At 32.8% G+C, this 24,171-nt stretch overlaps 1 protein-coding gene across 1 annotated transcript; it reads right to left on the bottom strand.

The window, feature by feature from the left end:
- Positions 1–19,991: 19,991 nt before the first annotated feature.
- On the bottom strand, positions 19,992–23,917 carry LOC123661755. Its single transcript, XM_045596721.1, has 3 exons — positions 23,290–23,917; positions 21,333–23,005; positions 19,992–21,179 (listed from the first exon to the last, which is right to left on the bottom strand). Exons 1-3 carry the CDS (start codon positions 23,915–23,917, stop codon positions 19,992–19,994), a joined length of 3,489 nt encoding a protein of 1,162 aa, XP_045452677.1.
- Between the last annotated feature and the right edge of the window lie 254 nt (positions 23,918–24,171).

The raw sequence follows: 24,171 nt of genomic DNA on the forward strand, positions 1-24,171 counted from the left end.
TACATACATATATGTGATTTTAAACCTGTGAATTAAGAAATGAAATAAACTTTTACTTTTATGATATTTAATTACCAAAATTTAATAAATGTCTATGTAATTAAAAACAAAAGTATGATGTGTTATTGAGAATATTTAGTTCCATTTATTGCATAGATACTTTAAAAAGAGCTTAGTGTTTAAATATCTTTGTAATATTTAATAAACACAACATATAACTTACATAATTTGATTTACTGAATATTGTTCGTAACAATATATATAAATAATTACTAATACAAGTAACAATTTGATAAAAGAAATCCTATTACGAAGTTTTATAGATACTAGATGTTTTATCATAAAAGTGCATGTGGTGGAATATTGCACGTTGCACACGACTGGCAGATGCGTTCCATAAAAACTTAAACTTTTATGAGTGATGATGTCCTCATATCACATTTCCTTAAGAAAAACATTTATTTTTCCTTTAGCTATCCTCAAGACAAAAAAAAACTGTATCCTCAACAGGAAGGATTATTTTCCTTACTTGAATACCTACTAACTTTAACGATCTCAAAGACATTCATGATTTTTGCGACACATTTTAACGGTTATAAAAATAAAAATAAAAATAAGTGGATACGAATAGATAGTAATTTTTAAAAAAGCTTTATTTATTAGTATATTCAATGCATAATTTATATCGCGATTTGTTGAAATGTTAACAATATTGTAATATCAACTGAAAGTATTGGTTATGGTAATTGTTTTAAGTCAAAACAGAACTTTGATTTCAAATGTCTCAATATTGTTTCCGAAGAATATTTAAGTTTTGTCTTATAACGCGGACAACACTACTCATAACTCAGCGCGATTTGTATTCAGGATGAATTCGGTAGGAGAAACAAATTTTTAAAATTGAATCTGGAAAACGAGCCGTCTGTGATACAGCTACTACTAAAGAAGCCTTTTAGAATAAGCATGTCTGTTGTAGATGTGATCTACTTAGAATATATATTTTTTTTATAGTCGGCTTTTATATAATTTTTATATCATCTTTTGATACTTCTAGGAAAAGGAAAGGAAAGTAATATATATGATAATATCTTATATATAAAATACTCGTGTCACAATGTTAGTTAACATACACCTCCAAAACGGCTGAACCGATTTTTATGAAATTTTGTGTGTATATCGGGTAGGTCTGAGAATCAGCCAACATCTATTTTTCACACCCCTAAGTTATAGGAGGGGGTGGCGGTTAAGATTGGTTAATAACATATATAGCAAAACAAAGTTTGCGGGTTCAGCGGTATATGTATATATGTGTAATGTTAATATATATAAATACTAGCTGCTGCCCGCAACGTCGTCTACGTGAACGCTATACAGCACCAAAAATACCTACGATTATACCTTTTAAAATAAGATCCATTTACCCATTTCTTCTTTAAATTTCATATCTACAGAAAAATCTCATAGACGGCGCTGCTTTAAAATTGTCTTGTCTACTTATATTCATTTAATTATGTTTATCGGCTTAGTTACTTATTTTGCGTGATTTGATAGTGTGAAGCTAGCTTATATAGCATGGTTATCTGGGGGCACGGTAGTGCCCCCGCCAAGACAAGCGAAAAAAAAAAAAAAAAAAAAAAAAAACGAAAAGCACTACCTATCTTTTCTCGAAGCGCTTCGTCGTTTTTTTGAACCCTCATAACTTGGGTTTGGATTATACCAGATAAACAAAATTCTCAGGATATGATGTGAATAGCGGACTTATTAAACATATCGCCCATGACTATTAAAAACGTCGGATGTGAAAAACAGCAACTTTACAGGAGAGCGATTCAAAGTGTAAATCGCGTGTAATCTTTTTACTCATTTTAAGCAGGGTCATGAAATTTTAGAGTAATGCTGTACAGGCTATTTATATTTTGGATAATATTATTACTAGCCGGTATTTAATGTGTAAATATGAGAAAAGTCACTTGTTACATTTTTAACGGGTTAAGACTAATACTGATTTGTCAGAAGTACCACAACCGACATTGTTGCTTGTACGAAATTGATGATTGCTTGTCGGAAGTTCCATTTACGTCATTGTTCATTGTTAGTATTTATAACAAATGTACGTCGTATGTAAATATTACTAAAAAACAAACACCAAAAATTTAAAAAAGTGAATATATTTATTTAGAAATAACAAAGAAAAGTTTGTTGAATAAAGGAAATCGTCAAAATAAATACAAAATATTTCTTTTGACTTAAATAACTCAACCACCCTCTCACCCTAGCCCTCTTCCCGGGGGTGTCGTAAGAGGCGACTAAGGGATAACACAGTTCCACTACTACCTTGGAACTAACAAAACCGACCGATGGCGGGATAACCATCCAACTGCTGGCTTTGAAATACACAGGCCGAAGATGGGCAGCAGCGTCTTCGGTGCGACAAAGCCAGCCCTGCGATCACCAACCCGCCTGCCCAGCGTGGTGACTATGGGCAAAACACACGAGTTCATGCCATTTTTGGCGTGAACTTATGGATGCCTACGTCCAGCAATGGACTGTGATCGGCTGAGATGATGAAATAACTCAACAAATAATTACAGCTTTTGTTTTTTTTAAAAGTAATATTCAGATTAACTAAATCAAATAAATCTTCTTATTGACAATCAACAATTGGTGGCATAACTAAAATCTAATAAACAAAACACAAAATCTTCTATAATAATTATCTAGATTTAATAAGACACTTGGGTAGTAATCAAAGATTTGGTTAAATCTAAGACTTATATTAATATGTTTTAGATCAATCAATGAAAATCAGTCTTCTTCACCCAAGAAGATTCCTTCCGATACATTATAGAATTCTAATAAAAATTGTGATATCTTTTGGGGATTAGTCACTTAAATGCGTCCTAAAAATTATATTCATATTAAATTCTGTCAAAACTGTGTCATAACTGTTACATATTTCATATGTGTCCAGTGTAATTAATATAATTCAAAGCAAGGCTTTAAAATCCAATATTTCTGGAGTTGTTATCACTTTAACTTCATAAGGTTCACCTTCAGCTTTGGCCCAGCGAACGAGGCAGCACCATTCCTCTGGTATATAATATAGCATCTTGCGTTCACTACGCGCTCGATGATTGAATGCACACTATCCCCTTCATTTTGAGTATGACCCTTCTCCATGAAACAGTGAGTAATCGTGACTCCAAATTCTTTTACTGCAAGCAAGTATAGAGAAAAAACCTTCCTTCCGTTCCTGTTCTGACCCGGGCTATAGTCGGACCAAAATTTCTGCCTAGACTATATGCGTTTTGTTATATATATATATATTGATAAAGTTAACCTGAAACTTCATTTGCACAACGTTTTGCAATAGCTTCGTGGCACATAAAACATGTAGCTATTTTGTTAGACAAATTATAGAACGTAAAGTTTAAGGTAGACAATTTCATTTTGTAGTAAAACACGCTTACATAATTATATATGTGGTGTTATCAAAACTTTTTCAAAATCAAAAGTAGCTGCTAATACTTCTTCATTCGACTTAGCTTCATCTTTATCTACTGATTACTTTTCTTTTGTAGGTAATTCTTTACTTTCGTATATGTGTGACAAGTATCATAGAGATCTTTTTTTAGGCTTATGATAGCCAATATTAAAATTTGGTTAAGTATATTCTTATTTATTTGCTTTGTCACTATATTTTTTTAGAATCAAATCATTCCGTGTATATGCTATACATTCGAGAAGCACTATCCACACCTTCTAAATATAGTTTCTTTGAATTTTTGCTGACACAATATGATAAAATCAATGAAAACGATTTGACATCATCACACACACTTCTCGTCATCTCTTTATCTATAATTCAGTTCTTGTGCTAATATTTGCCACGTTAAAAACTGAAAAAAACTGAAATTCGTTCCTCAAATTTTTTCCATTATGTAGTGAGATGATGCGCTTACCTGCAGTTACTGTAGTTAAGAACATTACATACTATAACTGTTTATGGTCTGGATGTAAATGATAAAATTTTATGACCATACTTAGTAGTTATTGAGGTAAGGCACAACAAGAAATATCCTGCTCAAAATATGGAGCAGTCCGACTGGGGTAGTACCTCGACCTTACAGAAGATCAAAGCTAAATAACGCTGCTTTCAAGCAGTTTTGTGTTCCTATTAGTGAGTAGGTTGCAGACGTCTTTAAGCTACGGTAATCGCTTACCACCAAGTGAGCCTTACGCTTGTTGGGTGATCTAGTTATATATAAAAAAAATTGAGTTCACTCATTTTGAAAAGTTCTCGGTATTAGAAACTCAATAGGAAATAATAAAAAAAAAAGTTAAAATTAACTATTTTTATATGTTTGGGTGTTATATTTGGTACTAAAGACATTTTAAGTTATCTGCATAACCTCAAAGAACTTCAAATGTATTTCGGATGGAACCGAAACTTGTTGCAGAATTGGTGAAGGCGGGATATGATCCTTAGGATCCTTATCCTCACTAGGTCGGCCGTCAGACATGACTAAATAATACTTCTGTGACTCAGGTGTGACACCAATCACTTTAACTTGAGGTGTTGACGGAGCGAGTGCCTCGGTCCGAATGAATCCCCGCTACGCGGTGCACGTGTTTATAACGATCCGTCCCCACCTCTCGCCTGACTCACGGAGTGGTAGTAGTGGTAATGACGTATCGCAACACTTGCTTACGTTTGTAAACAACTTTGTTTATTTACGCCGACATGTAATATATCCGACATTTAATTAATTAAAAAAAAAAACGTTGAAAACGTCGATTATGGTACTACTGACATTGAATCCATTTGATAAGCAGATAAACAACGTCAGATGTGGTACTAATGACATTTAACTCATATTGAAAACCGATTAACAACGTCGGATATGGTACTAACGACATTTAACTCCTTTCAAAAACTGGTTAACAAAGTTGGATGAGGTACATCCTACAATTTTAAATTACTTACTGTAAATGTCTCGTGTAATTTCTATTATTTATTATTAAATTTGCAAAAGTATTAAACTATGAACTTTATTGTTAGAAATCGTAAAAGTAATATAATAAGTAAAAATTAATACCTGTTTCTCACTAGGTTTTGCTTTGCTCAAAATGTTTTCATCGGCATTTTTACTTCTATTATTATGTTTTTGTTTACCACGTCCAGTAGCTAGTTTGATTAAACGTGCTTATCTACTAGACATTGTGAACGGTGTTATAAAGTAAAGGATTAACAATAAAATGTCCTAAAAAACAAGTGTCATAGCAACATCAGTTAGTCCCGCTAACATAGTCTGAAGTGGGAGATCGTGCGCACTCACCCGCTCCTGCGCACCGCTAACAACGTTAGTAGTTATCATCTGACATTGTTAGCGAGCTAGCCAGGTAATATCCGACATTTTTAAATTAAGTAATTCAAAAACTATGCATAAAATAAAAATTTTCTCTTCAGCTGATGATAGACTTGGTCATTTGGGAACGTTTAATGAAATAAACAAAAAAATGCGATTTTGCAGTTCCGACTATGTTAATAGTCACTAGCGATATAAAGTTTCAATTGCATAGCTCTTATACTTTAGATTTTATTGATACCTAAAAAACCCCGATTTCGTCACTCACTGATGATCATCAAAATTCATAGAGTACTTCCTGAAGTCCCAGAAAGCTGAAATTTGGTATGTAAGCTAGTATTAGTACACAAACATCAAAAAAATTCTAAAACTTGGAACTTTTACTCCCCAACCCTTTAAACTAGGAGATGGAAGTTTGTATGAGACTTCCGCAAATTTTGATGCTAGAGGTCTGAAAATTGATATAGGGACTCCTTGTTATTAATAATAATAATAAAATACATAAAAAATAAAAATCGGTTATTAGTTTATGTCGAAAATTTACATTTTGTAATTTTGGTATTTAAGTTTTGGCGGAAGTCACCGTTTGCATATCAGTTCAACATAAAATCAAAAACAGCGTGCTTAAACCGAATATTGTGAAGATTGGATGATATTTATGGTATAAAATGTGTCGGAGGTAAAATGCAGCTATAATATTGTCATAAGCAACTTACAAAAAGAAGTGAAATCCCACCAAAAACATTCTCATGTAAAATGTTGCCAAGACGAGATCATATGGCTCGCACTGTCAAAAAGTTATCAGATCTCACGTAGAGCCAAGCTTCTAACTCTACACGCCCTAACTCTACAAGCCCTAATTTCACAAACTCTACACCTTAGTCAAAATATGTGGCTTGGCCGTTACCAACTTACCATCCATGCTGTCCCGCGACGGGGCCAAAATGAAGAGGCAGGGGGCAGAATTGCCAGCAGCAGTAGTCCACCTTACCAGCAGTTGTAATCTACAACAGCGGCCGGTAGTAACAAAACGGCCAAGCCACATATTTTGACTAAGGTGTAGAGTTTGTGAAATTAGGGCTTGTAGAGTTAGGGCGTGTAGAGTTAGAAGCTTGGCTCTACGTGAGATCTGATAACTTTTTGACAGTGCGAGCCATATGATCTCGTCTTGGCAACATTTTACATGAGAATGTTTTTGGTGGGATTAACATAATAACAACAACATTCAAATATGCGTCGTTTGATTACACGTTGTTACAAAATGCGTTGAAGTAATAAAGGCTCGTTCCCCGTAAGTGATAGCGTGATAATTTGTAGCCTATATGTTGACCCGACTTCTTAATAATATTCGTGCCAAATTTGAAGTAAATCCATGCGGTACTTTTTGAGTTTATCCCGGACATACATACAGACAAACAGACAAAAATTCTAAAAACTATATTTTTGGCTTCATTGTCGATTGTAGATCACACCCCAAGTATTCTCTTAAAAAAATATTCAATGTACAGTTTTGACTTTCATACCATTTAATATGTATAGAATCTTATAATATTTGTTTTTCTGATAATGAGATGTAATGATTATACAAACTGCTCGTCTCAATTTTATAGAAATTTTAACGACAAAGGATAATACGACGATTTTATAAAAGTTACATTGACGTGTTCTTGTGTCTATTTGTAAGCACCGTAACTCCTAAACGAATAGTTGATTACGAAGCCGGTTTTTCGAAAACTGACCTGATTAAGATTGTAAGTAACTATAATTTATGACGATTTGTTCAGGCGTTTCAAGATCTTCAGCTATAATATTTTGTAAGCTGTATACGTATATTGGGTATTCACTAAAAAAAAAATCGGTTCTTCTATTTGTGAGTTTTTTCATTGAGAGAACGTGAGATTTATTATTCAATGTGGTTAATTTTATGATAGAAGACATAAAACTTCTGAGCGGTTAAAAATTAATGAATAATTTAGCACTATTTTTATGAACTTACGTTGTCTAGCAACATTACTCAACCTTGAAATATTTTTTTTACTTATCATTGCAATTTCTCGATGCTTATAACTAAACTAATTTTAAATCAATAGAAGATATTTACTTTATATAATTATATGTATAAGAAGTGTTTTTAGACAGCGAGCCGTTTTAATAAAGACAGCGTAGTTTAATGTTCTCATCAAGATTTATTAATATATATACCCATTAACAGCCCCCGGAGCAGAAAACAGGGTCACTGCAAACTGCCAACAGGATAGTCAAATATTATCTTGTAAGCCTGTAACGCTGTAGATACGAATGATGATTGAATAATTTAGCATTTTATGAACGATGTCGAAGCTTTATTTGGAAGAGTAATAAGTATTTATAACGCATATAAAATATAATTTCATTTGTCGCTATCTAATTATATATACCTTCATTAAGACGATTTAGCGCCTTAATTTACTTCACAAAGAGAAATTAAAGAGCCTGTTAAAAGCTTGACATGACAAAGTGCTCTTATAACTTTTAAGTTCATAAGCCTTACGTGCAGTAATTTTGTTAATTACTCACGTCAGTGTGAAAGTAATTAGGCCTTAGATACATAGAGCGAATAGCCAGTTTTTGAACCGTTTCATAAAACCAAAAAATATTGAAGCCATAAATATTACAGTAATTAGAAGCGCTACAAGAGAAATTAATTTATTTTCCATTCCTTATTCATTGTAACGTTATTACGTTTTTGAAATAAATTTTGAAATACAATTTTAAATAGCCCATTGATTCTGAAATATAAATAACAAATATTTTATAAAATTGGTGACTTTTAACATATTCTTTGATGTAATTTAAAATTATAAAGTTAGATTAACCGCATTTCTTGATTACTTTTACCACGTGTTTACATAACATGAGAATTGTGTGTGTTCGCGTCGATTGATGAGGTCTTCTTACTATAATTGAATTTACACATTTTTATACCAAAATAAACATTTTTATTATTATATATGTTATTATTATATTTTTATTATTATAAATCTAGCTTACTTTAATAGCAGATAATATTGTTTTATTATTTCCATAAAACTTAAGTTATGTATTGTTTTCTCATATATATGCACATTTCATTTATTAAATGAAAAATAAAATTCAGATTTTCATCGCGGTTTTTTACATGCTATTCAGATACTTTACAGTAACCATGGTCACGGGAGGATCTGATAAACCGCGATAAAATCCTAAAAAGTTGTTACACTTAAGTTATGTATTGGATTTGAATAGAAATATAGAATTTCATTCGAAAAAACATATTCAAATGTGTGCACGGCATAACCATCGGTTGAATATCAAACACACAGCGCTTTAACAACACCACTTGAATGGTAATACTAATTGAAAAATTGAACACGTCTGTTTTTACGTTGCATAGAAAGGGGAAAAGTGTTTTGCATTTATACAGCCTAATCACTTTTTTCATGTATATATAACTGTTTTTTTTTATTATTATTATTGACTTTTCGATTATCCTGGTAATTTTAATACAGACAAAACAATAATGTAGATAAATAAATGAACTCTTTATAACGTTATTTCGACCTAATTAATATACGTAAAGTAGCTCCGTTGCCATTTCGTAACTCCTGAATTGCACTTTTACTGAACAAATTGTATAGAACACTCTTAATTAGTATAGTTTTGGAATTAGTAATATTAATAAAATGTTTAACCAATATGACCATCCTTAATTAATTTCGAAATACCCACGAATTAAACTGAAATCCCATTTTATGATTACCATTTCTCTACCAAAAAAAAAAAATCACACAATTTTTGCGTAGTGCACTGCTTAAATAGAGGTTAACTAAAATACCCAGTTTCATTTTTAATGTCAATTACAGAAACTCTCCAAAAATCATCAAATAAAAAATATGTGTAATTATGTACGCATGTAAGAAGTTATACTTTATTGGCTAGCTAACTTCACGTTGCTAACTTATTCTTCGTTCAACAAGATATTAGTAATAGCATGGTGTCGTCTCCTGTCAAAGATTTTCATTGTAATATGAAACTTTGAATAGTTACGGGTTTCTGTAAAGAGCTCACTATAGCCGGTGCCACGGTTCGCTTAAACCAAATATAGAAATCATCATATCAAAAATTTCGATCCAGCGGGTATATCGTTCCATAGCTTAATTGGCTAGAGCGCCGACACGGTCAGTCGGAGACGCGGCTTCGAATCCCGCTAAAGCGGTCAATTTTTGATATGATATTCAAAAAAGTTATAACTCATCTTAACATTTTTATTATGTCCGACTACGATAAAATCTAGGATATAGATTTTTTCATCCATGTCTTATAGGATCGGACCTTAATTTTGGGGAGGATTTAAAGGAGCAGAAAATCAAAAATCCATACTCACAGATAAGAATCAGGATCGTCATCATTTTTTAAGGTCCATATTTTTTAAATCCTATAAGATAGACGGAATGCTGAAAAGATGTAATCAATAACTTTTCAAGCGCTAAGCTAGATAAGCTTAAACCATAAACGAAAAATTATTAACTAGTAATATAAAATTAAGTTTTTTTTTTCGTAAGTAAATAATAATGCAAAACATGAAAAGAATTATATTTCTTTTTACGATAAATATTTACAACATAAAAAATACTAGCAATGGTGAAGTTGGATTCCAGATGCCAATATTACCAACCAGAAACCGCCGAGAAGGCAAATCTTTGCATTCGGAAGATATGAAGCGTCTAGCTGAGCTTTATTGACGTCAGTATATCTTTAAGCTTTCGTTTTTAGGTCACAAAATTGCTAGTCTACTGAGCTAACGTGAAATTAGATAAAATTATATCGCTTATGGAATGTTTTTAGAAATTTAAAGTAACGAGAATACTCTTAGTTTTTGAAAATACTTTTTCTGTTTGCGTTTGTTTTTTATTATTTAACTTGGTTTAAATCACCACACAATTTAAATTTTAAGCCATTATTTATGTGCTTCGGTTAAAAGTACTTTGACTTGTTTGGAATTAATTAAATTACTTTTTTTAACCATAACTTTCAATTCTTCACTCTAAACTTTTATGTGGATATGTAGAATTTTAATTGGAGCTATAGACTTTTTATTTTGGATTGCATTTTTATGGGTAAACTGAAAAATGGATGCAAAATATAACGTACAGCCAATATTAGATATTTTTTGAGAATAAATAAAATATCAGATATATAAGGTGAGAGTAAAGTCATCGTCTATTGTGGAAATGATATAAATCTCTTTCCTTTTTTTCGAGTTTGTGTACTCCGTGTCGTATTCAACTCGTTTCCTAAAATTCAATTTTGGGAATTTGTTTCCTCCCGACGAATACTGCGCGGAATACTGATGCTGAGGCTTCCGGTAAAAAGACCTTTTTTAACCTACTTTTTAATATAATCACGATAAAATTAGTTTGTTTTTATAAGCAATGAAAATTTCGTTTTATATTGAATCTAATTTAGTGATAAATGTATTTTACTTTAAATTAAAATTAAACGAAAATACAAAATAATAACTCAACATCAAATACATCGTTACATGAACTTATATTTCTCACAAGAACTTCATTCAACATACTCTTTTTGTGGCAGATTACGAGACATGATGTACAACGTAAATTAAGTGCTTCTTACCGAGATAAATTGTTTCAACTTATCTGAGTTTTAATTAAAGTACTTTTGTATTTTAAGTTATTTTAACATTAAATTTATAATTAATGTTACATCTTCTATTTAAATATTCTGAAATAAAAGATTGTTTGTTACTCCTATATTATTTTTAATTCTTTTTTAAATTAATGGGCATCTTTATCGAAGAAGACTCTATCGTATTATAATACAGTTTGCAGAAGACGGGCAATGACTATTATATTGCGAGGGAAACTGCGTGGCTGTTACACTTGAGGGCTAAAATTAAGATCTTAAAATCTTTTATATTAATTTTGTATTAAACAAATATTTCAACTAATTCAACTCGTTGCCGCAATTAATAAATGGGCTAATTAATAATGAGCTTATGACTGGCTTTACATCTAATGACAAGTCATTTGCAGTACATTATTGCTCTGTCGCAATATTGTAGTTATCCTTAGCTTTACTGTAATAAATGGTCAGTACAGAACATCTGAGACCCGTATATTATTCGCTTAATTAACAGAAACTATTTGATGCGTAAATAATTCATTGGTTAATTTGACAGGATCAATCGTCAATAGGTTGAATGACGATGCAAGGTGTCAAATTGATTTAATAGCTGGAAGGTTAAAGTTATAATAAGTAATGTGAACTGAGATCGATTTTACCTTATGTAGCATTATATAAAAAAATTACAGTTTATTTTTTGTGTTAAAATATTTGGATCAAATTATCGAACGATATATTACTATGGTTTACAAAATTTGTATGCTGTTTGTAGTTCTCATATAATATCTTTTATAACTGAATAATTGAATAATTATTTAGTAAAATTAACATTTCATATAAATATTCTTTACGATTAATGATTAATGGTTTTAATAATTAATTAAAATTCACTATCGACCCGTGAGAAGGTATGGCCTTAAAATTACACGAGTAGGCGCAAGCGGGCAAAGTGCTCACGCTTTTTACAAGGCTTATTGTTTTGTGATGACATTATATCATGTACAAAATTTGTTCTAAAAAATAAGTCAAGTTCTTATCACATACGTTTCATTAAATTTAATTCACAAAAAAATGCTGCTTTATAATTTATTTGGACTTAACTTTCCGCAGACTTTGAAAAAAAAAAACCTATAAAATAACAAATAGTAAATATATTTGAATTATTTATTCTTTTGTAAGATTTTAATAACCATCTGTCTTGTCATACAGATGCGTATTAACCTATGTAATGAGAGATACTTTACACAAACTAGTAAAACGTATAAAAATGAATTAATCTATGAGATAAGTTTGGACCCTACATGGAGGAAGAGGCCTATGCTGGGCAGTGGTTGGGATATTAGAGGTTTAACCTAAAATATTACACTTAATTTTTTTGCTAATGCTTTGAAGTAATAATAGAGAGAATAATGATATCGCACTTTACAATCGTCCATAAACGCCATTCGTGACTAACTCAGTACCGTCGTAACGGGCAGCGAGAGAGGCAAAGTTTCAGAGGGCAGATAAGGCTTGCTACCATAAACACTCCGCACATACAACGTAGTGTCAAATCACACACATAAACTTTATCAGACGAGAGATTTTCTCAGCAATAAATTTTGGATAAACCATAGTTATGATACTAAAACCGTGTTAAAGGATTTTGTATCAGTGTTGCAAAAGTGTAAAATAAAAAATCGGTATATTTGGCTCCGAAAAATCGGTAGAAATCGGTAGATTTTTACTCGGAGTAAAACAAAAGTATTTTCAGTCAATAATGGGTTCATTTATTTAAATTTGTTCCGTTCAATTAAATCAAATTCTTTATTTGCATGAATATAGTTAATACATAAGGTGTTATTAGATAGAATGTCTCATATAATCTACCTTAAACGGCGTGCAAATTTTTGTTCCATTTATAATTATAATTATTTTACATTACAGAAAAAGAAAGTACTCAAAAGCGTATACGTTTTATCACTAAGAAACATTAATTATAGAAGTAGTCCATACAAGCTTCATAATTACAAACAAATCAAAGATAATAATTGCATAATTTCATTCTTCGCAGCAACTGCTAAATTGCTAATAATGAAACAGATTATTAGTATTCCCGACTTCCCGTGGGTGCAAATTAGAATAGCACATTGCCGTGAAAGAAGTATAAATTAGCGATGAATTCGCTTAACACTTCACAAAATTTCGCAACTACATTTAATTTGTTAAATGCGAATTGAATCTTCCTATGTCAATAATGAATCCGAATACTAATCCTAATCCATCGATATAATCCAAAAATAATCCATCACTAGTCCTATACCTAATTCAAGAAACGAACCCGAAAGTTATCTTCAGGGATTTTCCCTTGTATACTCACCAGACAATAATAAACTCTATTATATGACGTGTTAGTACAATTTGTTTTAACACACCGCGGATTTGAACGGTCATATTCGACGTCGTGGGAAGAATTTCGGGAAGTCCCCGTGCATTGATTTTGTGTTACCGTTTTCTTTTAGTGTTACCGTATGCCGCGCTTTGTAGATTTAGAAGTCGTAGAAATAGAATAATAAACTAATTTTAAAGTTATAAATTTTAGTAGCACGCGGTCAGAAAACGGGGTAGGTTCGGAATCAGGCGCGTTAGGCACCTGATTTTCAGCCTTTATTTCCTTAGCTGGCCCACGCCGCGACAACGCACCTTAGAAAGTAAAATGGAAGCCACTGGCCTGACTAATTCCCGGCGATGATGGTCTTCAGTTCCGTCTTCGTCCGATGACCGGCGGAGATCTCCACCGGTGTAAATGCCGGTAATCAGTCAGCCCGTTATTAATCGAGGGCAGTGACTCGATTTGTAGCAAAGTATGATTAAAGATATAAATCTAATAATAAATCCTGGAACGAAGAAAGTTCCGAGTCAGGAAAAGAACAATTCAGAAACCAGTGTCACAATTAGCAAAATAATAAATAATTACAATTTTCTCGTTAAGTTAAGAACACCAGCAATATGTAATTATAATAGATATCATGAGAACTTACCCCAGCGGGATTTAAGCCGAGTTAGGGTCGAGGTTAGGTCTCGAGGTTCGGCGGCAACGAAGTGCAAAGAAAAAAGCAAAGACACGCGAGCAAGGCGCTCCTTCCCGCGCTCGGGAATATTGACAAGCAAAAGTCTATGCGTTAAGCATAGTCTGTATTTTTATAAATTATTAAGTTTAAATTTAGATATTAAATTATTTTATAATTTAAGGAGTAGACAGGAATATTAAATTTAGAATTTCTAATTACAATTAAATTGATTTTATTAAAGAAAGATCAATAATTACCAAAAAACATCAGCGGCATCTATCAAGTCTGTTAGAGAAAAAACGCCGATATGAAACACAAATAGTCACGAAGTGTTGAAAAATGCCGATAGATGGCGCTACAAGTAGAAGCATGATAAAAATAAAGTGAAAAAACTTAACCTTTACTACAAGATCTTATTTATTAGAGTAACGTTCCAGCACAACGTTACACGTATTAAGAATATTATTTTACCTTTGTTTTTTAGAAAATTATTTTACATTATTTGAAATTTCAAAAATTCGGTAGATAGCACTGCCAAATCGGTATATCGGTAGACAAGGGCCAAAATCGGTAGATCTACCGATAAATCGGTAGCTTTTGCAACGCTGTTTTGTATCCGTTTATGAAATATAAGCTATCGTATCAAGTTGTTGTATCGTGATGAACCACTGAAATAAACATTTCCATTGTAAAACTGTCAAATTGATTTTTGTTTTTTGTTTTTTGGTAAGTAATACAAAAAATATAATTAATTTAGAAGAACAACTCTAGAGAAAAAAAGAACAAAACAATATATCAATTCGACGACATGGTAGTCTTTAGTATAATTTCGGGTTTTGACTACTGTATCCAGCCTAAGCGCAAATGATTCAAGTAATTCAAAAAGTAACAAATGTCATTTTATCAACGCATAGCTACTCGTTTATAATATTATTATCGAACCAGAGTCTTATAAGTATTCAGATTTCGTGATTTTGTTCTTATTTTCACTACAAAGGGTTTCTTTTAGCCTTTGCATAATATTGCTAATAATACTAAGTAATTATCATAGTAAGCAAATTTTATTTGATGCCTGCGAGACCACGATTCAGTCAAATATTAACAACAAACTCACCTCAGCTGCAGATGGTTAATAAATACTCATTACACTCATACTCAGGGTCTGAATTTAATCCACGATCCTGGAGCGGAAAGCGGTGTCATCGCTGTTTGGCCATTAATCCTATAATAAAAATTATTTACTTTACAAATATTGAAATATAATAATAAAATGGAGTATCATAAATAAAAATAATAATAAAAATATATTTTTTCTTATATCTACACAATAAAAATAAATAAATACCAACTTTAAACGTCCTGCAATTATTAGACTGTTAACGTAACCAAAAGCGATGAACCCAACAACGATATCATACAAACAAAATATTGAGGCAATAATTAACCAGCTATCTAATAACACACAATATTATGTTCTTCGAGTGTTTCGACCGTAGAAAATTTGACATATAATACAATATTGTTGAGTATGGTTCACATTTGTGGATTGTTCGCAAGTCAAACGGAACTGCTCTAACCGAACTACTTCAAGACTCTTATACTTTTATAACCTAAGCAATGTCTCCAGTATGATATTTACCCTTGCTTTGAAAACTTTTGCAATTGTAACTGAACTTGTCTCTTTACTGTAATAAATACGGTTACGGTGTGCCAGTAATACAATGTATTACTATAATAGTAGTTTCGTGCCGTAATTACTACATAAATTGTAACTTTCGTAATAATATATATACAACAATTGCAGTATATAAACATGATGTTTGTTTATTTGACATGATTTGTATAATTCATATACATAACTATATGTAAATATTTGGTTCATAAGTTGTGGATTGTAAATATTTATAATTTTATTATTATTATAAGTGTTAACTTCAATTTGACAATATCAAAGTACATGATATATTATATTAAATAAACTTCAACGAACAAATAAAACGTTCATAAATAATGACACCATTTCAACAAGTAATGCAAATATTTACACATTATAAATAAAATAATTTTGGCTTTTAAATTAATTAAGGTTAACACATTTTAATTATGTTTGATGGCAGAATTGTGTAGTTGCCAAGATATAGCTGTAATGCTTTCAGTCGCAAGTTTGATTTGGACCTATGACAATTATTCATACAAGTCACACAGGCGATTTTTGTGGTCTAAGGTTTTATTATTATATACTTTATTGCACTAAAAAGGATATACAGAGATTACATGTATAGTTGATTGCAAAGGTGGACTTACCCCTAGAAGAGATCTTTTCCAGTCAACCAATGGTCATGAGAGAGAGTGTCATATAGCAGGGGACACAGTGCATGAAATAACAACGTAAAGAAAATAGTTAAATAAATTTAATATATTACATACTTACAATTATAAATACATTTTTTTTAATATTCAGAGTAATTTTTTATTCCACGCCATTTTTAATTATAATGCAATTTTGCTTATCTATGTGCGTTTTATCAGTTTTATGATGGAAGTTGTCAGTCCTAAGACTGCCTAGAAAAACTAGGACGTTATTTGACTCTAATCGTTTTCTATTATAATTGTATATGTATGTTAGTATACAGCAAATTAGCATGCACTCCTCTAATATTAATTCCTGATTTAGATTAAGATTAATAGCTATTATTATTCTTTTAATAAATATTTAATAAATTAAACTCTCATTGCTATCAAAAGTTTTTTCAATTATGGTAAAACCGGGAGAGATGCCGCAGTGGGATAGATGCCTCATGTTCTAAAAACCTAACAGTCCGAACTCACAAATAAAAATTAATCGCATAAGTAGGAGTCGAAAACACCCCGTACCTCGGATATCCACCGATATTCGTGTGGCAGGGACGCGTTTGGATCGTGTGTGTAATTTTCTCCGTGGCGAAATTTAAAAACACGTCAAAGTTTTAAAGGTTAGTATTTAAGGTTGTATAATTTTATAAATAGTAATAAATTCCGTTATATTTTTTATCACGTCTATATACTGGGTCATTGAGTCTGCATATAGTTGTAAATAGATGCTATTTTGTTTATAATTTATTTAAAAAATACGTGGGCATCTATCCTAATCACAAAGGATAGTTGCCCTGATTTTTTGAGGTATAGGTGCCCTTAGACTTGACGCAGAGTGATGAAAGGTACAGAAAGGGCTCTGAAATTAACTTTTCATAAATAAAAAATTCATTATATATTTGTACGAGTATTTTTTATTTTATGTTCCTAAATTCGTTTTTTTTTTTTTTGGGGTTTGTATATTCTATTACAACCTCTCAGTGGCTCATGCAGCCATGTATGCTCCTAAACATCGAGAGTTTGCTAGTTTGATTCCCGCCCGGAAGGGGTGCTTGCATTTGTACAAATATTTCTTTCCAGTTTGTAAGTCTATTCTTTAGGGTCTCCCCACTGTGCCTCGTAGATTACGTTAAGCTGTCTGTCCCGGCTGTTTTCATATACACCTGGTAGCGACCGTTACTATCTATCCCTTCATTCACCATATACAGAGTAAGTTTATATGTATAATTTTTTTTGTGTCTGTTATATTTTTTATGTATTTAGGTATATTTATGTTTGGATGTTTTACTGATTCTAGCAGAACTATGCCACGAAAATATAAAAGAAAGGAAGAAATGCGAGCTCGAGTATGTTCTTGGACTATAGAAAACCTACAGTCAGCTTTCGATGAGAAAGTATGATTGTGCAATGTGCATGTTGACACTTGATATGAATATTTTAGACCAACAATTAAGAATTTATACTTTTGTTGAATAAATGCTTAAAAAATTTAATTAAATTTATATATATTCTGTGTGATATAAAAATTATATTCTAATTATAACAATTAAAAGTTATAAAAAAACACAAAAATTTTTCATTGCTATGGCCCATGTTTCTTGGAGACAATCGATGTTTTAGGAGTAGAACTACCTAACATTTTGTTTGGGTTTTTCGTTTACACGGTTTAAAGGGCATGTATCCTACTCACTATTTTCATGGGGAGGCAACTATCCATATAGGTAGGCATCTATCCTCAAAAAAAAGGGTTCACGAAAAGCTAATTTCTGCTTAATCTGCATTGGCTGGGTTGAAAAAAAATAGTCATAATTCAACATAAAGGATTGAGCTAGCTACATTAATAAAAATTATTCGTATAAAAATCATATTTTTAAAATTAGGTGGATTTTTCAAAAAGTGAGGCATCTATCCCGGTTTTACCCTATTACTCTTTGTTATTTTTTAATAAGTAGATAACAACTTCCTGTTAAAACCTTCACTAAAATTTGTCTTAAAAAAAAACTATGTACTACTTTGGACATCAACGGACTTTTCCATTTCTTGTTGAGGCAGTTGTTTCTGTTGTCCCGTGGAGTTTCGCGGAGTTATTACCGAATGCTTTGTTCGCAGTAACGTAAAACCGCAACTTTTGCAGTAAATACTACCGGCCATTTCAGACGGCTGAAAGAATCCACTCTCAAGTATTCAGTACTTTAGCGCATGAGTAGATAACGTTATAATGTCATAAGTATCCATAAAAAAGTAACAACTTAAGTTCAACTTTATTGTTTATATATGTGTATGACGGGTGTTTATAGGAGAACAGGTATTTATAAAGTGTTTTTACACTTATACTTGCACGGTAACTACCTTTTCGAACATAGCTTTGTAAAAACTCTATACTGACATGTACTCGTATATTTCAACTTATGTCATAAGTAAATATTTGTGACTAGGAAGTAGAGTTAAAATTCGCATTTATATATTATATTATAAATAGCTAATTGGACAATTATTTGTACTGTTAATAAAAGTAACGTGTAAAAGTGCTTAGTAAATAAAATAATTTAGCGGCTCGATGGTATATAATGATAATAATAAACACGACAACTGAACGATATATTTATTAAGTGTGCGAGTATCTCATTCGAGTGTCTCATTCCAACTGAGGGCTGCAAATACATATGATGTAATGTGCTGACGGCACATAACACCCCCCTTTGAAAAATAAAAATAAAGTAAATACAATTTCTTAGTGACAAAAAATAGGAAACTTATTTCACACAGAACATAAAATCTTTGTACATACTAAAAAAGATTACATAATAGTTTTGCAACATAAACTCTGAATACAGAACAAAAACACAATAAAATAAAATAAAATAAACATTGTTTTCATTAATGTTCATTTGAACCACGCAAAAAATTTAAGTATTGATTACTACTCACATATCGAAATTCGATTAGCCGCTAACTAAATGTTACAAAATAAAGTTGTTTTAATATAAGTACAACATAAAATAATAATATTCAATGTTACATCATGAAATTGGAAAAGAAATATAATTATGCTTATATGTATTTTGTTTTATTAACTAACATTATGTGGTATATTACGTAAGTATAGAGTTCATAATTCGATTATAGTATCAATAAACTAATGTAACATAACTTGCACTAATAACTACACTGTAACTAGGCACCAAATTTTTATTCACCTCACATCACACAATCACTTGCTGAGTAACCGGGCTGTTTGGGCTCTGGTCACTTATGCGATAAGGTGTAATTCCTAAATCTTGCAACTCTCTGCGCATGTATCTCCCATAGTTAGTTTTGCAATTTTTCCAAATTAAATATCCTATAATTCCCAGGATAAATAAAGTTATGAAAACTAAATAAAGCTCAATTCTGAATATCGTTTCCGTGTGTTTTGTAGTTGCAGATGCTTCGTTGCCGGCACCATTTTGCGCTATTATTATTTCCTCCTTGATATCTTTACTTTGTTGTTTTCCCATCGTTATTACAATTACCTATACGTTTATTAATTTTATAAATGTTCACACAGATAATTTTATTATGGAGTAAAGCGAACGACTGGCTTGCTAATACGACCAGATATTGTAATCCTCGGTTCGTTCGGCTTTTTGTTTACATAAGTCGTATCCTCATATGGCGCGCTTTTGCATTCCTTGGTGTCAATTGTAAATGCTGGCTTTAATCTGTCGATACTAATGCATTGCTGCGAATCTGCTTTCAATATTTTAAAATATTTGTCTGTACGTTCGATGACTTTGTATGGCCCGGAGTATGGTGGTGACAGTGGCTTCCTGACTTGATCGCATCTAACGAAAACATGCGTACACGAGCTTAATTCAGGATGTACGAATATACGACCTTGCCTATTTTCTCGTTTCGGAACCGATGAAATTTGCTTTATCCTATGTCGCAAATTTTGCAAAAAAGTTTCATTTTCAGTGATTTCTAGCTTTGTAGGCGAAAAGAAATCTCCTGGTAGGCGTATGACTTGTCGATAAACCATTTCCGCAGCGCTCACACTTGTGTCATCGCGTAGACTTGCCCTTAAGCCCAGTAGAACTGACGGTAATTCGTTCACCCAATCTTCCGTATTGCCTCTACACATAAGGGCTGTTTTCAAAGATCGATGAACTCTCTCAACAGCACCATTTGATTGCGGGTGATAACTTGTAGTTCTCAATTTTTTTATACCCATTCGCTTTGCCAACAGTGTGAACAAGTTAGATTCGAATTGACGTCCTTGATCCGTGGTAATCCGCAATGGACATCCAAATCTTGATATCCAGCCAGAATAAACTATCCATGATATCGTATCAGCCGTAATATCTTTAATTGGATAAGCTTCTAACCAACCGGTTGCTCTGTCCACCATGGTAACTAAATACCGATATCCTTTACAAATAGTTAGTGGGCCAACAATATCTACGTGTATATGTTCGAAACGTTGGCTCTTCTGGAATGTTCCAATTGGCGATATCGTATGACGTTGCACTTTCGATCTCTGACAATCTAAACATGATTTAACCCACATGGCAACATCTTTATTCATCGCGGCCCATACATAGCGATCTCGGATCAATTTTCTTGTGGCGCGAACTCCTGGGTGGCTGGCATCGTGTATGGCTTTGTATGCTGTAATACGAAACTCCAGCGGCAAATATGGACGTGCCTTATTTGTAGACACTTCGCAGTAAATAGGTATATTACTATTCGGCAAAATTATTTTCTTAAATTTCAAATTGTTTGAATTAATTAAATATTTCAATTCTTTATCATTTTCCTGAGCTTCTGCGAGTTTTTCGTAATCTATCGGAGAAGGAAAATCGATAGTATAAATCCTTGATAATGCGTCAGCTACAACGTTTTCGGTCCCGCTGACGTATTCGATTGCTGTACAAAATTGTAAAATAAAATCTAAATGTCTTAACCGTCTAGGTGTATCATTTTTTCCAATAGAATTATTTTTAAATGCATAAACTAGTGGTTTATGATCTGTATATACAGTTAAGGGTCTGCCTTCTATTAAATATCTAAAGTGCTTTGTAGCCATGTAAATAGCCAACAGTTCCCTATCGAAAGCACTGTAGCGCTGTTGCGCTTCACTCAGCTTGCTTGAAAAAAATGCAAGTGGTTTCCATGAGTCTCCTTCTTTTTGTTGTAGAACCGCTCCGGCACAGGTGGCAGAACAATCTGTCATAATTGACATAGGTGCATTTTGAGATGGAAAAGACAATGTAACTGCGCTTTTTAAGCTTTCCTTACATTGTTCAAAAGCTTTAATGGAGTCATCGGTCCAAGTAATAGGCGACTTATCTTTTTTTTTTGAGTTGTGAAGAAAAGCATTTAATTTTTCTTGAATGTTTGCTGCCTTGGGAAGGTGACGTCTATAAAAGTTTAACATCCCTAAAAAGCGTCGTAGTTCCTCTACGGTCTCTGGCCTTGGATATTCCGAAATAGTCTTAACTCGATCTTCAAGCGGCCGTAAGCCTTTTTCTGATACGTGGAACCCGAGAAAGTCTAATTCCTTTTTCCCGAACTCGCATTTCGCCAAATTAATTGTAAGACCAAACTGATCAAGACGTTCGAAAACTTTTCTTAAGTGAAGTTTATGCAAATATTGCGAATCTGATGCAATTATGACGTCATCTATATAGGAAAATAAAAAATCCATGTCTCTAAAAACGTCGTTATTGAGAAAACGTTGAAAAGTTTGTGCTGCATTCTTTAAGCCAAACGTCATGCGAGTAAACTCGTATAATCCAAAAGGTGTCGTAATTGCCGTCTTTTCAATGTCTTTTTCTGAAATTCCTATGTTATGGTAAGCACGTTGAAGATCTAAACGCGAGAATATACATTTTCCCGCTAACAAGTATGTACAGTCTTGTATGCGAGGTATAGGATATCTATCCGCCTTTGTAATATTGTTTAAACGACGATAATCGCCGCACGGGCGTAATTCGCCGTTTTTCTTTAAAACTACATGAAGTGGACTGGCCCAGCAGCTTCTAGAGGGTCTGCATATACCCATATCCAGCATGCGTTGAAATTCGGCCTTTACTTTGACGTATTTATCTGAGGGTAAAGGTCTCGGTCGTGCGTACACAGGCGATCCTGTTGTTTCTATATAGTGAACAACGGAATGGCATGGAGCCTCCTTAAAACACATTGGTTTAGTTATGTTAGGATATTCGGCTAATAAATCACTGTATTCACTGGAATAGTCGATAGTTCTAATTGATTGTTGCTTATTTAAAGTCACTGACGCTATTAAACACAAATTTGTCACCTTGTCTATTAATTTCTTTTTACCAATATCAACTAATAATTTATAATGTCCTAAAAAATCTGCACCGATAATCGGTTGTTTTACATCGGCCATAACAAAAGTCCAGCGGTAAGGCCGCCGCAAATTAAAGTCTAAATCAAGAGTCTTAGTACCATAGGTTTTAATTTCACTACCATTAGCAGCGTATAATTTATAACTGTCACATGATTTATCACTAAAAAACTTTTTCTTAAAGGGTAAAACTGAAATGTTTGCACCTGTGTCCACTAAAAATTTCAGTCCAGTTTTATTATCAGTAATACATAGGCGGTGAGCAGGTGTAATGGTACAAATCTCCGCCGGCGATCGTACCATATTTAGTTTTCCGAATTATTATGTTTCTTCCACGAACACGGCTCCACACATTTCTTTGCTCGGCTTTGAAACCTGTGATGATAATAACAAAGCCAATCAGCGTTTTCCGGCGTACGCCGTATAGTATTACGAGCTCTCGAGACAGACCGTCGCCGACTATGCTGATTATTGTAACGAATTCTTGGTCTTGACCTACTTCTCTCCATATCACGAATACGTAAACTTAATTTTGCAAGTTCAGCCAATATAAAAGAGTTGTCACTTGAGCTGGAACCAGTAGTATGAATTTCGGAAATATTCACAGGTCTTGAGGTTTCCATGACCTTATCGGCCATTATAGCTAATTTTTCGAGGTCTTTAACTTCACTTACAGCTAAAACAGCTCGTACAGAAGCAGGTAAATGACTTTGCCACATAATAAGAAGTGTTTCATCCGGTATTTTTCCACGTGCTAAGTCTCTCATTCGACGCAAAAGCTGTGAAGGCCTTTGGTCACCCAATTCCATTCCACTGAGTAATTTTTGAAATTTACTGGTTTCCGATTCCTCGTACACCGCCAACAGACGAGCCTTCAAGGTTTCATATTTCTTTGTCTCCGGTGGATTCAAAAGTATGTCGCTAACTTGTTGAATAATGTCTTTATTTAACTTAGTAACGATTAAATTAAATTTTGCATCGTCACTGAGCTTTTGTGGTCCCAAAACCGCATCACTTTGCACGAACCATAGCCGCGGCTGGTCACACCAAAATTCTGGTAACCTTGAAGATACTGTTACGGAAGCTAGCTCGACAGCGTCGTTCTGAGGTGTTGATAGAACCGTCATTTTGCTCTGCTGCCCGACGGGGATACTCATTCTTTACTATTGCGAGTTGGAACCTTGAAGTACTTTAATTGTTAATAAATAGCGTCGTGTGCCTTCCGATATCCTGGAGCATCACCAGCAGACCAGGATCACGTCGGGGTCACCACTTTAGCGGCTCGATGGTATATAATGATAATAATAAACACGACAACTGAACGATATATTTATTAAGTGTGCGAGTATCTCATTCGAGTGTCTCATTCCAACTGAGGGCT

Source organism: Melitaea cinxia, chromosome 1 (assembly GCF_905220565.1).
Source record: "Melitaea cinxia chromosome 1, ilMelCinx1.1, whole genome shotgun sequence".
Classification (NCBI taxonomy): domain Eukaryota; kingdom Metazoa; phylum Arthropoda; class Insecta; order Lepidoptera; family Nymphalidae; genus Melitaea; species Melitaea cinxia.

What these genes read in the sequence shown, in the direction of transcription:
- LOC123661755 (XM_045596721.1), bottom strand. Translation starts at nt 23,917, where the DNA reads ATGACGGTTCTATCAACACCTCAGAACGACGCTGTCGAGCTAGCTTCC. An exon ending in TATTCGTGATATGGAGAGAA is followed by an intron (nt 23,006 to 23,289) that starts GTAGGTCAAGAC and finishes TGAAATTTTTAG; the next exon opens with TGGACACAGGTGCAAACATT. An exon ending in TTTGTACAGCAATCGAATAC is followed by an intron (nt 21,180 to 21,332) that starts GTCAGCGGGACC and finishes TTGAAATTTAAG; the next exon opens with AAAATAATTTTGCCGAATAG.